This window comes from Marmota marmota, unplaced genomic scaffold (assembly GCF_001458135.2).
Source record: "Marmota marmota marmota unplaced genomic scaffold, marMar, whole genome shotgun sequence".
Classification (NCBI taxonomy): Eukaryota; Metazoa; Chordata; class Mammalia; order Rodentia; family Sciuridae; genus Marmota; species Marmota marmota.
The window spans coordinates 31,014,205-31,027,640 of NW_025999990.1; the positions used below are offsets into that span (position 1 = coordinate 31,014,205).

At 36.8% G+C, this 13,436-nt stretch overlaps 1 protein-coding gene across 37 annotated transcripts in view; it reads right to left on the reverse strand.

Annotated features, from left to right (window-relative positions):
* Positions 1–13,436, reverse strand: part of Dtna (dystrobrevin alpha) — a 315,681-nt gene that overhangs the window by 130,140 nt on the left and 172,105 nt on the right. For 36 of the 37 annotated variants that reach the window (XM_048806343.1, XM_048806342.1, XM_048806340.1 and 33 more), the window contains one exon: positions 3,928–3,995. In XM_048806343.1, the coding sequence (XP_048662300.1) occupies positions 3,928–3,994 (67 nt within the window). In that variant the 5' untranslated portion in view covers position 3,995. Of the gene's footprint in view, positions 1–3,927; positions 3,999–13,436 lie in introns of those variants that run through there. The other variant, XM_048806369.1, reaches the window with a different exon arrangement.

Here is a 13,436-nt window from a genome sequence, read left to right on the forward strand (position 1 = left end):
GCCCTTAAACAATTCAGCATTGTTTCCTGAGGGCCCATGTTTGCCTCTTTTGATTTGGGTTCCCTCCTTCAGGTGGAGGCCAGTGGTGTCTTTGCCTTCTTCTCAAGGAGGCTGACTTCTAGGTCCTCCAAAGGTATTTCCAATTGCTTCCCTCTCATTAAAACCTAGCCACCCTGGGCCCCCTGGCTTCCAAGCAAACAGCGATTCAGTACCTAAGGTGAATGGATCTGAAGATACATGCCTAGGGTGTGTCTCTAAAAAGGAGTTTTCAATAGTGAATGACACTGAGAGCGTGTGTTCACAAGAAATTGAGAGTGGAAAAACACAGGAGAATTTCATCGGAAGACAAACAAGTTATTCTGCTAAAGGCCAGTCTGATAAACCTGTTTGAGCAGATCAACTAAATTGTTGGTTGAAAGGTCAAGGTGAAGATGATGTTTACATTTAACTAGAATTTTTTTTCTCTTGTAATCCAAGACACTAAGTAAGCTGATAAATAGGACATTATAACAAGCAGAGTTTTTGGTTTAGTACAACTCACCCAGGATTTCTTTCAAAGTAAATGGCCAGGATTTCTTCAAAAGTAGACTCACTTGTGAATCTGTGCTGTCTTAATTGCATTTCTTTGCTGTTTCTTCCTGCTTCTGCTGCTAGTGGTAATGAGCTCCGAGTAAATGTTTAATGCATATGTTCTGCAATCTCCTAGATTTGACAAACCTTCTTATCAATTATTCTCCCTATGGATTGTCGTTCTGTCTTTATAAGGCAGGCTTAACATTCCCTGCCACCTGCCTAACTTTAGACAGATTTCTTCCTGCCTCTAGACCTCTGGTCTCCCTTTGCTCAGAGCCTTTAGCTTTGGAAAGCTTCCCATTATAAATCTCTACTGGGCTTCTGTGAGATGTCAATCTCCGTTTCTTCCCAGCTTTACAACCCAGGGATGACTTTCTCAAAGACATGGGAGTCAGCCCTTTGACATGTAGTCATTCAAGGAGATCATGTCCTATCTCCCTGTCTCTGCAGTGAGGGAAGAGCCTAACTTTTCTTCTGCCCAATTAGCAAATGTGGATGTTAGGCCTAAGCACATTGACCAAACTTCCCTGTAGTCCTCTGGTTATTTTCCACTCGGCACCCTGGTGCTCAAAAACTCTCCTCCAGGGCAGTTGAGGTTGATCTTTCTCTCCTATTGCCACAATCTTGAATAAAGTCCTCCGTGCCTGTCTAACTCTGCCTGATGCAATTTTTCTTTCACATTCATAATTTCAAAAGTGAAAAAAAAAAATCTTTGGCACTTTCTTTTGCTGTCTTAAAAAAAATCATTACTAGATAAAACTTTATAAGCACCTAGCCTTTTTTGTACTCCCTGTCTAGACATGACAGGTTTCTGGGGTAAGTTACTTTCTAAGTCTCAGTCTTTTCCAACAGTAGTTTTCTTTTCTTTCTTTGGTGTCCTGCTGATAGAGCTGGGGTCACCCATATATTTTTTCAACCACTTAATACATTCTTAATGAGATTATCGTTCTCTTTTTTAAGACAGTCTACCTATCTGAAGTCAATCCTCTCCATTGAAAGCAGTCATTTGTTTTATTCAGTAGATTTCTACCAACTGAGGATGTGCATTGTGCTGATCGAAACTTGTTGTTCAAACTAATGGATGATTAAGGTCAGACATGTTCAGCTGTCTTGGGCTGACAACTGAGTCATTAGTACACCCAGGGAGGAATGATGCATATTTCTTGGGCTGGTTTATCTATTCTAATCATTAATGAGGAGAACTTATAAACTATTTAATAAACTCTCCTGACAGTCTGAGAACTCTCTACAAAAAGATAACTAAAATTTGGGAAATGAACACATGGTTTTCCTAAGTCTCTCTCCCTTGAAAAAAAATTTAGAGTTGTTCTTTTTTTTTGTGACTATAAAACTTCTGTCCAACTTTCTTTAGTTGAACAATTTTAAGTCACTAGACATTTGCAACATTCCTATTTGTGCCTTGTACTACATAAGGTGCAGAAGGAACTGGGCATTTAAATTCAGATATGGATTTGCAAAAGCATTTCAGTAAAGCACACTTCTAGAATTCTTATGGTGTGCCAGCTGATATAGTCTTTAGTGCTACAAAATAAGTTCAAAAATCTCCCCCAGATTTTATTACCTTCTTAAAGTAAATATTATTTATTTTTTCTGTATCCGACAGGACATTTCTCCACTATGTCCTACTGGTCTATTTTGATGCTTATGCTCCTTTGGATTTTATTTATATGGGCAGTGGCAAGTAGGTGTGCTTTTCCCCTAAAATGTATTTTTTTTTAATTTTTTCCCTCTTGCATTTTAACTTTCCAGGTATACAATATATTTTCCTTTCTAGAAATTCATTTACTTTTAATTGACAAATAATAGTTGTGCACATATATCAGGTACATTGTGATATTTCAATCTATATATGCAATGTAGAAGGATTTTTCAAGCTAATTAACATATCCAACTCCTCACTGACATATTTTTTTGGAAAAATGTTAAAAATCTGTTCTTTTAGCAATTTTGAAATATGCAATACATTATTATTAACTGTAGTCACCATGCAGTATGGTAGATCACTAAAATGTATTCCTCTGGTCTAAGATTTTGGGAGGCAGTAACTGGGCTTCTTACCTGTTGGGTTTGTATCTATTTAAAAAAAAAAAATCCCTATTCCAGGTGACTGGCCACATCATAAGTAAAGATTCTGGTACCAAACAAGGCCTAGATAAAACCACAAGGCACTAGATAAAATTGTATTGGAATGTCTTGACTGAAACTCTCAGACTTTATATTCATCTCTAAAAATGGAAAAAGCAAGGAGCATGATTGAGATTCCCTATGTCAGCTTTAATTTTCTTTCCTCTTTGTTAGTTCTAATGATGTCTTGGTGCCTCAGATTTATTGAGAAATGATAAAAAGAAAATCTGAATCTTATTATCTAGGACTTTCCTTTATCTACTCTGACCCTCATTCTTGCCAATCACTTCCCAAGTTCCATAGCAACCTAATTTTTTCCTACTATCTTCTCAGGAAAGAAGGTTGTTCACAACTCAATTTGCTTGTTCTCACTCTTTATGCAGGAGGGAGAAATAAAATAAAACAAAAAACCAATAAAAGAATCACAGGGTTGTTTTTTTGGTAATATTTAATTTGAGACATCTGTTTTCCCTCTAATGTCAAGTTGTTGCTCTTTATGAATAAGAAAAATGTTCTATAAAGGAGATAATACCAATTATACCATGACTATGCATTTACATAAACCAATAGCCTTTATTTAATAGGTTCAACACCCGAGGCTGTAAATACAATCTTGGTTTGGTTTTCCTTGTACAGCAGGTCACCTCTAAGCTTGTTTTGTTTTGTTTTTCTTTGTACTTTAAGAAAACTAGTGTGTAGGACAGAATCCCCCTCTCCATACGAAATCTGAATGATAGCTTCTAGTTTGATCCAGTATTTGTATCTAACCCTTCTTTCTCCTATGAATATATGATATGATTTTGCAGGGAAGACATTAAAGGATGCGTTTCACAATTTTATCTAGTGTCCACACTATACCAGCCACTGTGACAGTCCAGGAAGAGGAACACAGACTTCAAAGTTTAGTGGACAGAATAAATGTCTGTACTAAGCAGTGTTTACCAAGTGTCTCTGGGTATGTGTGTGAATATAAATACATAGGTCTATAAGCTTTTCAAAATGTAAATCTAGAGAGAGTTCAGTAACAAATTATAACAAATCACTAACTCTTACCTAGTAAGAGGCAAAATGGCCAAATGTATGCTTTATGCATTTTTCTTAAGTTTTAAGGAAAAGTACAAATGCCATAAGGATTAAGTAGTTATTTCTAGCCTTTCCATGAATATTCAATGAAAACTGTAGGGAGTTCCTTAAAAGTTCCATACTTACTCATCTCTGCAAACAGCTGTCTTCTTTCTGCCATGGTATTTCCTCTTTTCCCACTATCTTCAATCATTCTATGATAAAAAAAAATTGTTAAAATATGCATTATCTTCACATTAATAAGGCAAACAGCCATTTGTATGTAAACACATTTGCTGCATTTGTGCCACAGAGAAAAACTATTTTAAAATTGCAGAGTATTTTAAAATTACAAAGTACAGCTTTACTTTCACTAATCTAAATGGCTGTACGTATTTTTTCATATGTAATGTTTTTGTATTTTGTTGAAGGAGGTATAAAATTTTTATTTCCTAGCATAAAAATTACTACAACAGCAAATGACCTTATGCTATAACTAAATACAACCATAGACCATCTGTTAGGAGATTGATTTAAAATATAGTGTCTCCTTCCATTCTGGGAATATCTATCAAGGCTACTAAGCAGATTTGGTGGCTTCCATTAAATAGCTAATGAGACTGAGAGTCTCATGGACTTGGTGGATGAAAGGCATAGGACCTTTGGACTCTGCTACAAACATACATCCCACCTCTTTCTTCTGCTAATTGTCCCTAGTACACGCAAACCCTCAACTTAGAAACAGGAAACTTTCTTATGTTCATCTCCAAGTTGGGTGTTCACAAGGTGCAACAGTTTTCCTGCACATAATAATTTAAAATAAGGTGGTTGGGTTCAACAGTCCTTAACCAGACCATTCTCTGCTGTAGAATTATTTAAAAATACTATTAAAATGATGAAAGTTAAAACAGAGAATAAGAAAAGATATAGCAAATTAAAATTTAGCTTGAGGAAAAGGAAAGTTAATGTAAGTGCTGTCTAGTTGTGTAGTAGGCTTTGGGCTAAATACAGAGGGTATCGTAGGTTGGCGGACTTGATTTATAATCATACCTAATTAAAGACTCAAGTTTTCTCTCTCATACATGCATGTCCATATGCACACATATGTATACCACTAAGACTTCTGTTTTGATTCTCAGGCATGGTTAACATAAGGCAGAACTGCATGCATCTTTTTGCTTTTTTTTTTTTTTTTTTGTATTTGTTCTAATTAGTTCTAATTAGTTTTAATTATACGTGACAGTAGAATGCACTTTGACATATCATACATATATGGAGTATAACCTCTCATTCTTCTGGTTGAACCTGATGTGGAATCACGCCAGTCATGTAGACATATATGCACGTAGGGTAACAATGTCCACTTCATTCTACCATCCTTCCTACTCCAATACCCCCTTCCTTCCATTACCCTCGGCTTAACCCAAAGTAACTCTACTCTTCCCTAGGGGCCTTTCACCACCACTTATTGTGAATTAGAATCCACATAGAAGAGAAAACATTTAGCTGTTGTTTTTTTGAGGGGAGGGGGGAGGATTGGCTTATTTCACTTAGCATGATATTCTCCAGCTCCATCCATTTACTGGAAAATGCCATCATTTCATTCTTCTTTAAGACTGATTAATATTACATTATGTATATATACCACATTTTCTTTATCTATTCATCTGTTGAAAGACACCTAGGTTGGTTCCATAGTTTAGCTACTGTGAGTTGAGCTGCTATAAACATTTATTTGCTGTGTCACTATAGTATGCTGATTTTAAGTCTTTGGATATACAAAGAACTCAAAAAACATAGCACCAAAAAAACCCCCAAATAATCCAATCAATAAATGGGCTAAGGAACTGAACAGACACTTCACAGAAGAAGAAATACAATAGATCAATGAATATGCAAAAAAAATGTCCAACATCTCTAGCAATTAGAGGAATGCAAATCAAAATTACACTAAGATTTCATCTCACTCCAGTCAGAATGGCAATCGTCAAGAATACAAGCAACAACAAATGTTGGTGAGGAGGTGGGGAAAAAAGTACACTTGTATATTGCTGGTAGGACTGCAAAATGGTGCAACCATTATGGAAAGTTGTATGGAGATTCCTCAGAAAACTTGAAATGGAACCACCATTTTTGTCTGTTTTTTGATGTGTGCTATTCTTTCTCAAATCTAGGTCTTCAGGCATGTTCTTTTTGTGACTGGACTACCTTCAGGTCTCAAGTTTCTCTGAAATCTTTCCCAGCTCAATTTCTGCCTGGATTTGGTGCCTTTCCTCTGAACCTTCACAGGGTGTACAATGCCTTTCTCTTGATACTGAGCATTCACTCCACACATGTTTGTTCCATCCTTCTGCACTCCAAGAACTGTGCTAACCTCTGGGCATATACCACAGGTATCAAGTCACAATTTCTGCCCTCAAGGTGCTTACATGATAGGGGAAGAGATACAAGAGCACAAAAGCATTTGAAACACAAGCAGCTGGAGGCAGTCATAGAGGTAGAAAGAAAGATGTGAAGATGAGAGAGGTTGATTTCCTGCAGCTGCATTTAACAGAACGGCAAGCAGAAGCCTTCTCAGAAGTTAATGGACTGTGTATAAAATGACTTATCTGAGAGGAAAAGAATTAGTGTAAAAATGATTTTTATAGTTTATAGATGAGGTGTCCCCCAAGAAGCCCATGTGATAGACAATACAGCAATGTTCAGAGATGAAGTAATTATATTATTAGAGCTGAAGTCTAATCAGTGGATTAATATATTTGACAGATTAATAATTTGCAAGGATTTCTGTACTGAGTGGTGACTGTAGGAAGGTAGGAAGTTCCTGGAGGAAGCTTGCCCTTTGGAGTGACTTATTATCCTCTGTCTCTTTTCTCTCTCCCCACTTCCTGGCTGCCTTGAGTGGCCAAATTTTCTCTGCCATGCCCTCCCACCATGATTTTCTGCCTTGCCTTGGGCCCAGAGCTACGCAGTGGGCCGACTATGGACTGAACCTTTAAAACCATGAGTCAAAATAAACTTCTCTAAAATGTTCTTGTCAGGTATTTTGGTCACAGTGTTAGAACGTTGACTAACACAATAATGTTGGCTAAACTGGTCAAATAGCTTCATGTGTTACTTCTAAGGACATATCTATTGCTAAGGAGAGAAAGATAGACCTGGGACAGCCTTTGTTAACAGAATCAGGGGAAGAGTCTACACACATTCATAACAGGTTAGATAATAGAACCAGGGTATAGCCTAGCTAGCAACTGGAAAGGAGGAGAGTTATTAATGATCTTCTTCAATTTGTTAACAACTCACTGCAAAACATGGTCCAATCTTCTTTGGATGAGATTTTTAAATATGCAAGTAGAGTTGACAAATAGAGATGTAGAGAGAAAGTCCCTTTCCTGATACATATCTCCCTGTCTCCTTTACTCCATAAGAATTAGGTAGCTAATCACTTGACATCCACAAAATAGTTCGCCATTTAGCCTCTAGTTCAAGGTCTCAGAAGGAAGTTGAGGCAATAAGAGAGACAGGGGATGGCGCCAGTGATGTGTTCTTGTATTTGTCCATATGCTGGTATGAAATGAAAAGAACCATCAAAATAAATCACCAACAATGGCAGATTGGAGCTCTTACTGGGAATATCAGCAAGCTGAAGACTAGCATTTGAGCTCATAGCTCTTACTACCTGGACAATTTACTTACACTGCTGTGACATCTCTTTACCTAGTTAACGTTGTGTGTCCCTGTAAAGTTTTCAAAAGAGTAGTAACTTCATTAATTTGAAGCTCTTTTTGTGTCTAGAAAAATCCAATCAACAACTGAGGTGACCAGTTAGTATCTATTAATTGAATGAATGAAAGAGGGGAAAAATACTGGAAGTGGAAAAGAGAGAAAAACAAGAACTAAATTTTCTTTCCATGAAATGGACTTTCAATTAAATATATTTCTAACTTCTGACTCATGAAAAGTGAAATCCAAATTGTACTAGTTTCAAGGATTCATTATTTGAAATGAAAGAAACTAATTTACATTTATTATAATGTAGGATTGTACATTTTTAAAGCAAAATCATGTCTCATGAAATAGAAATTGAAAAAGATGCAAACTGTATGAATGTAGACTTTTGGTATATTCATCACCATTTTTGTTAATTAATTCATAAAAGAACCATCATTAGTTATACAATAGGTTTTAATTCTCACTTCTAAGTAAAATGTATACCGTAAGAGGAAAAGAAGGAGGTGTGAAATAGTAGGAGGAGGTGTGAAATAATAGGAGGAAAAAAATACAATTATAAATATAAAAGAAAAAAATAATATACTTCTCATTTTACCCCCAGAGGTTCCTGGGAAGCAGAGCTGTTAGGTACAATTGAGAAGACTCATTCATTACTCATTGATCATAGGTATCACAGTAAAAGAAGAGGGGAGCGTACTAGCTTAAATAGGGGGAGTCTTCAACAAAGTGAGCTCAAGGATCGGACAGGTAGGGTCGCCTCTGTGGGCTCCTTAATTGCCAATCTGAGTTTGATCAGTAGATTAAGATACACATTCTTGACTACATTCTCATTACCCAAGAAAGAGAAAAGAATACAATCTTCAGCAGAGGAAGGACTGAGGGGTTTTACAGAGGGCAGTTTTGCTTCTGAAATAATGGAAATTGCCTAGTACCTCTTTTTTTCATGAATTTTTGGTATAACAACTCTTTCTGAAGTCACTTGGGGGAGGTGAAGGGAAAATAAACTCTTTGTAATGATACTAATGTATGTCACATGGGGACACCCGGTTCAATGGTCATTTTTTTTCTCTCTCCTTTATGTAGATAAGATGCTTACAACCTACAACCTTAGAAATTATCAGAGTATTATGTAAATGTCAAAAGAGTGAAAAGAACTAATAGTGATAGTGATAAATGCATGATGAACCCCTTTAGATGAACTCCTTACTAGAAATCGATCCCATAAATTATACAGGGCATGTGTTGTTCTCAATAATAAGAATTCATCCATTCATTTAAGAAATATTTATAAAGTAACTATAATTTGTCAGACACTCTGTGGCTTTCTCCAGATACAAAGATTAATAAGACAGGATCCTTAAGAAGCTTGCAGCCTAGAGGGGAGAACACATTTTCCTAGTAAATACTTAGTATTTGGTGTAACATATGCTATAATGAAAGCATGTGCTCTTTGATATAATAGTTTGTTTCCAGGAAGATCTGAGAGAGACATCAAAGAGAAGGAAATTCTGGAACAGAATTTTAAAGAATGAATAGGAATTTTTCAGATAGAAAAGAGTTGAGGAAGGAGAAGGAATCATAAGAAAAAAAAAGCCTGGTGCATTAAAAAGGGTGTGGTCTATTGGGAGATGGGAGTCCTCAGCATTGCTGGGTGCAAGTGTGATTGGAGATGCTGGTGAGAGGAAGAGGCATGAAGCCTAGAAAGCTGCACTGGTCATGTCCAGACAATCCAGGCCCTTCCTACAGGAAGAAGAGTGGGTACCACCCAAGGTTGAAGTAGGGAGTTGATATACAGAGATTTAGGCTTTGGAAAGATTATGCCAACATGGCTTGCCAAAGTCTAAATTTCTATGGAGTGGAAGAATATTGGGTAGGCCAGCGGGGGGAGCATATGACTAAAGGAAGAGTCTAGTTAATTGGCTACCTCTGTGCCTTAGGAACACACATTATATCTTGTGCCAAAAGGTTGATTTGAAAAAAACTTAGGAGACATATTCAGTAGGACAGGGTTATTGCCAGGCCCCATGGAGAATGGGAGAGGAAAGGATCTCAACTTTCACCCTTCCATATTGGGAAATGACCTTTGCCTCAATGGCAATAATGAGTTTTTAGGAGATGGGGCTATAATTACTTCTTTCAGCCCAGTCACCAAAAGAAAATCGCACAACTTGACAATAAAGTTATCAACAAGGACCCTGCATATGGGGAAGGATAAATTAAAACAGCCTGAGAACCAGTAACAAATAAAGAATACCAAAACAGGGTACAGAGTGTTAGAAGAAATGTGAATTATGTTTTTGCATACTGAGAATAAGTTCACATGCAACTTTTGCAACCTCAAGTTACTGCATGACCCATCCTTAATCCAACTCTATCCAACATATTTCTATTATACATGATATATGCAAAGTTTTAAAGGTAAACTTAAACTTAAAGAAGCTTAAACTAATTGTATCTTATATTTGCATAACTTTCTGAAAATTACAAACTGCTTATTCCTGTAACCTGAGAGGAAGTACAGAGGCATTATTATTCTCAAGCTGTCACGGAAGATCTTGAGACTCACTCAAGCAGGTAAGGTGGCTGTCCAAAAACAAAGAATTATTTTCTGGCATAGAAGGACATTGAATCCATTTTTTTCCCTGCTTTAGTATTTTTTTTATCTTTTTTTTTATCAGTGCACTATAATTATACATGATAGTGAAATTCACTGTTACAAATTTATACATGCACACAATCTAACAACATAATTTGGTCAATTTGTTCCCCAACATCCCCCCCTTTCCTCCTGTCCTCCATCCCTCTGGTCCTCATTCCCCTGCTCTACTGGTCTTTCTTCTATTTTCATGAGATTACATTACAGTGTTTTCCCCCCTTTTTTTCCTCTCTCCTTCCACATGTGAGAGAAAACATATGACTGTTGACTTTATGAGTTTGGCTTATTTCACTGAACATAATGCTCTCAAGTTCTATCCATTTTCCTACAAATAACATAATTTCATTCTTCTTTATGGTAGAATAAAACTCCATTATGTAGATATATCTTATTTTCTGTATCCATCCATTCATTGATGGACACCTAGTCCAGTTCCATAATTTGGCTATTGTGATATTTGTGCTTGTTGTTTCTGATTTTTAAATTCCCAGGCTAACATGGATTCCAATTACCAGTTATTTTATTCCACATGCTTCTGCTCAGCCCACATTACATTTTCTGAAATTGGTAAACTGAAAAGACATTGATAGGACTTGGTGAATAGCAGACAACAAGGAGAATGGAGAAGACTCACAGGTCTCTCAAATTTCACTGGGGAATTCCTCTGTATGTCATTTCTTAATGGACACCTCCTATTCTAAAACATGGTTATGCTAAAAATAATCATGGAGATTAAAACAATTCCCAGTGACAAGATTTAGTAAACACATAAACACATCAACTCACACAGTGATTTGCACTCTCACAATTTAAATCTGCAGAAGCTGGGCAATGTTTTTAAGAAATGTCTGGCTCAACTTTGCTTTTGCTCCACTTTAGCAAACACTTGAAGACTCACAGAATGTGTTTAATACAGTGAGATTGTTCCCACATTTTATATCTCTCCTTTTGCTCCAGGTGGATGACAAGAAAATTCTGGGTTCAGCAATCATCAACTGCTGCAATCCCTGAAGTTAATAACTCCAATGAAGGCCATCTCCAGATCCTTTCACCCTTTAATTGATTTATTGGTGGCACATAAATGCCCACTTCCATTTCATATGAGAGGAAGGACTCTCATATGACTTTCTCAGATTTACATTCTAGTCCTAATCTTTGGCAATATAATAAAAAATTATTCAGAACTCTTTCCTGAGGCAAAGTATAATTGCATTTGCTTTTACCTCCTCGTCCTTTATCTACATGAGCCCTGACAGTAGGAAAATGGTGCTACTAAAATAAATGCTTATAATGAGTTTCTGACTTAAGTCTTTTACTTTGAACATCATCTTATACTCTTGGAACTAGGGTCTTTTTATTGACTGATTGATTGATGATTGATTTAGCAGGGGCATAGCTTACTACTTTAGTGTAATGACCAGCTAGATGGGTTATAGATTATAAGGGATTTGGTCTTGTCTCTAAAGTATTCAGCATAGTTGTTCTTAGCCGTGACTGTCCATCATACAAACCTGAGACCCTTATACAAAATGCAAATATCTACACCTACTGAATCTGGAGTCACAGCTGAACACTCATACTTTTCAACTGCACCCTAGATGTATCTGATACACAGCTATGGTTGAACTAGAAGTATGATGCTAGTTGAGTTTAACTTTGAACTTAATTGTCCAACCTTAGGTTGAAACCCTTGGAACCCTTATGTTGCTTTGTACTATGTTTCTGTAGTTTATAAGATTCACTTAAAAATGTTCTTTGGGCCAACGGGGAAGACAATTAATTCTTTTGGGAAATCTAAACATATACATATACTGACAAAGGTACCTAACAGGGCACACATTAAAAAAAAAACAGAAAATGCCATTAAAAAGTGATAAAACCATTTTTATTCTGGAAAGAACTACTCAACTGCTCTTTCAAAACAGGTAGGAACCTCTTTGGCTGAGGTAAGGGTGTACAAGATGTTAAAGAACATTTGGTTTTGTTTACTTTTTATGTGGCCTGGGGAGAAGCTGAGACTCCTTTTCAATAGCCTGTATCAATCATGCCTCCCCCTTGTTGTTAGCAAAGACTGAAGACTGAGGCTGGGAGCAAATGGGCATGGTCAGAAGATCCTTTTGGAAGGATGATAATTAAAACTTAGATATTCAGGTGAGATTTAGAGTTGTTAAAATGTCTCAGAAGAAGTGAAGAGTCCTAAGACTGATCAAAAGGATCTCAGGCCAAGAGGGAGCAGTGCTGGGCTCCTCACGTGGGAGGGACCAGGGTGCTTGGACATACCAATCCAAGAGTCACGTGTCAGGCAGAAACTCGCATCTAGAAAATCCAAAGACATTACTGGCATGACTGCTGGAACATAAAGGATTCTAAGCCGTCTTTTGTTTTGGAAAATCTTAGAAAGCTTTGTCGAAAGAAACTGATGCTCCCTTGTCCAGTTCTAATGTGTTGAGAAAACAAAACAAAACAAAACAAAAAACAGAGGCTGCTACTGACCACCAGCGAATGATTACCTGGACACCTGGGAGCAGATTTGGGGAAAGGAAGTGGGAATAAAAGTGCAGGGCATGTCAGTGGGGGCCAGGGAGGTGTATGTGTGTTGAATTTCCCATTCTTTTATAGGGAGGAGTTGTGATGAGTTTGGAGAGATGTGATAGAGAGAGGCAGGAAAATATATTGTATTTTTGGCAACAGGACAAGAAAGTCAGGCTTCTTCTGAAAGAGGAAGTAATGATAATGATACTTATAGCTAGCAGAGCACTTAAAAATTATCATTTTACAAAAAACATGATTACGTGTCAGGCATTATTTAGGACTTTTATCCTTATGTTTTTAAAAGAGCACCACTATATTGGTTTCATTAGTATATTTCACCTTGTGAAAATCAAGGTCCAGAAGACTAAGCAGTTGCCCAAGTGGATAATTTAAGGCTTGACCCAGCTATTGCTCTCTTAGGTCTATACCCAAAGGACTTAAAAACTCATACTACATGGACTCAGCACATCAATGTTTATAGTAGCGCAATTCACAATAGTTAAACTGTGGAACCAAACTAGATGCCCTTCAATGGACAAATGGATAAAAAACTCTGGCACATATACATAATGGAATATTATTCAGCAAAAAAAGAGAATAAAACCATGGCATTAGCAGGTAAATGGGTGGAGTTAGAGAAGATAATGCTAAGTGAAGTTAGCCAATCCCAAAAAAACAAATGCCAAATATTTTCTTTGATATAAGGAGGATGATTCATAGTGGGATAGGGAGCAGG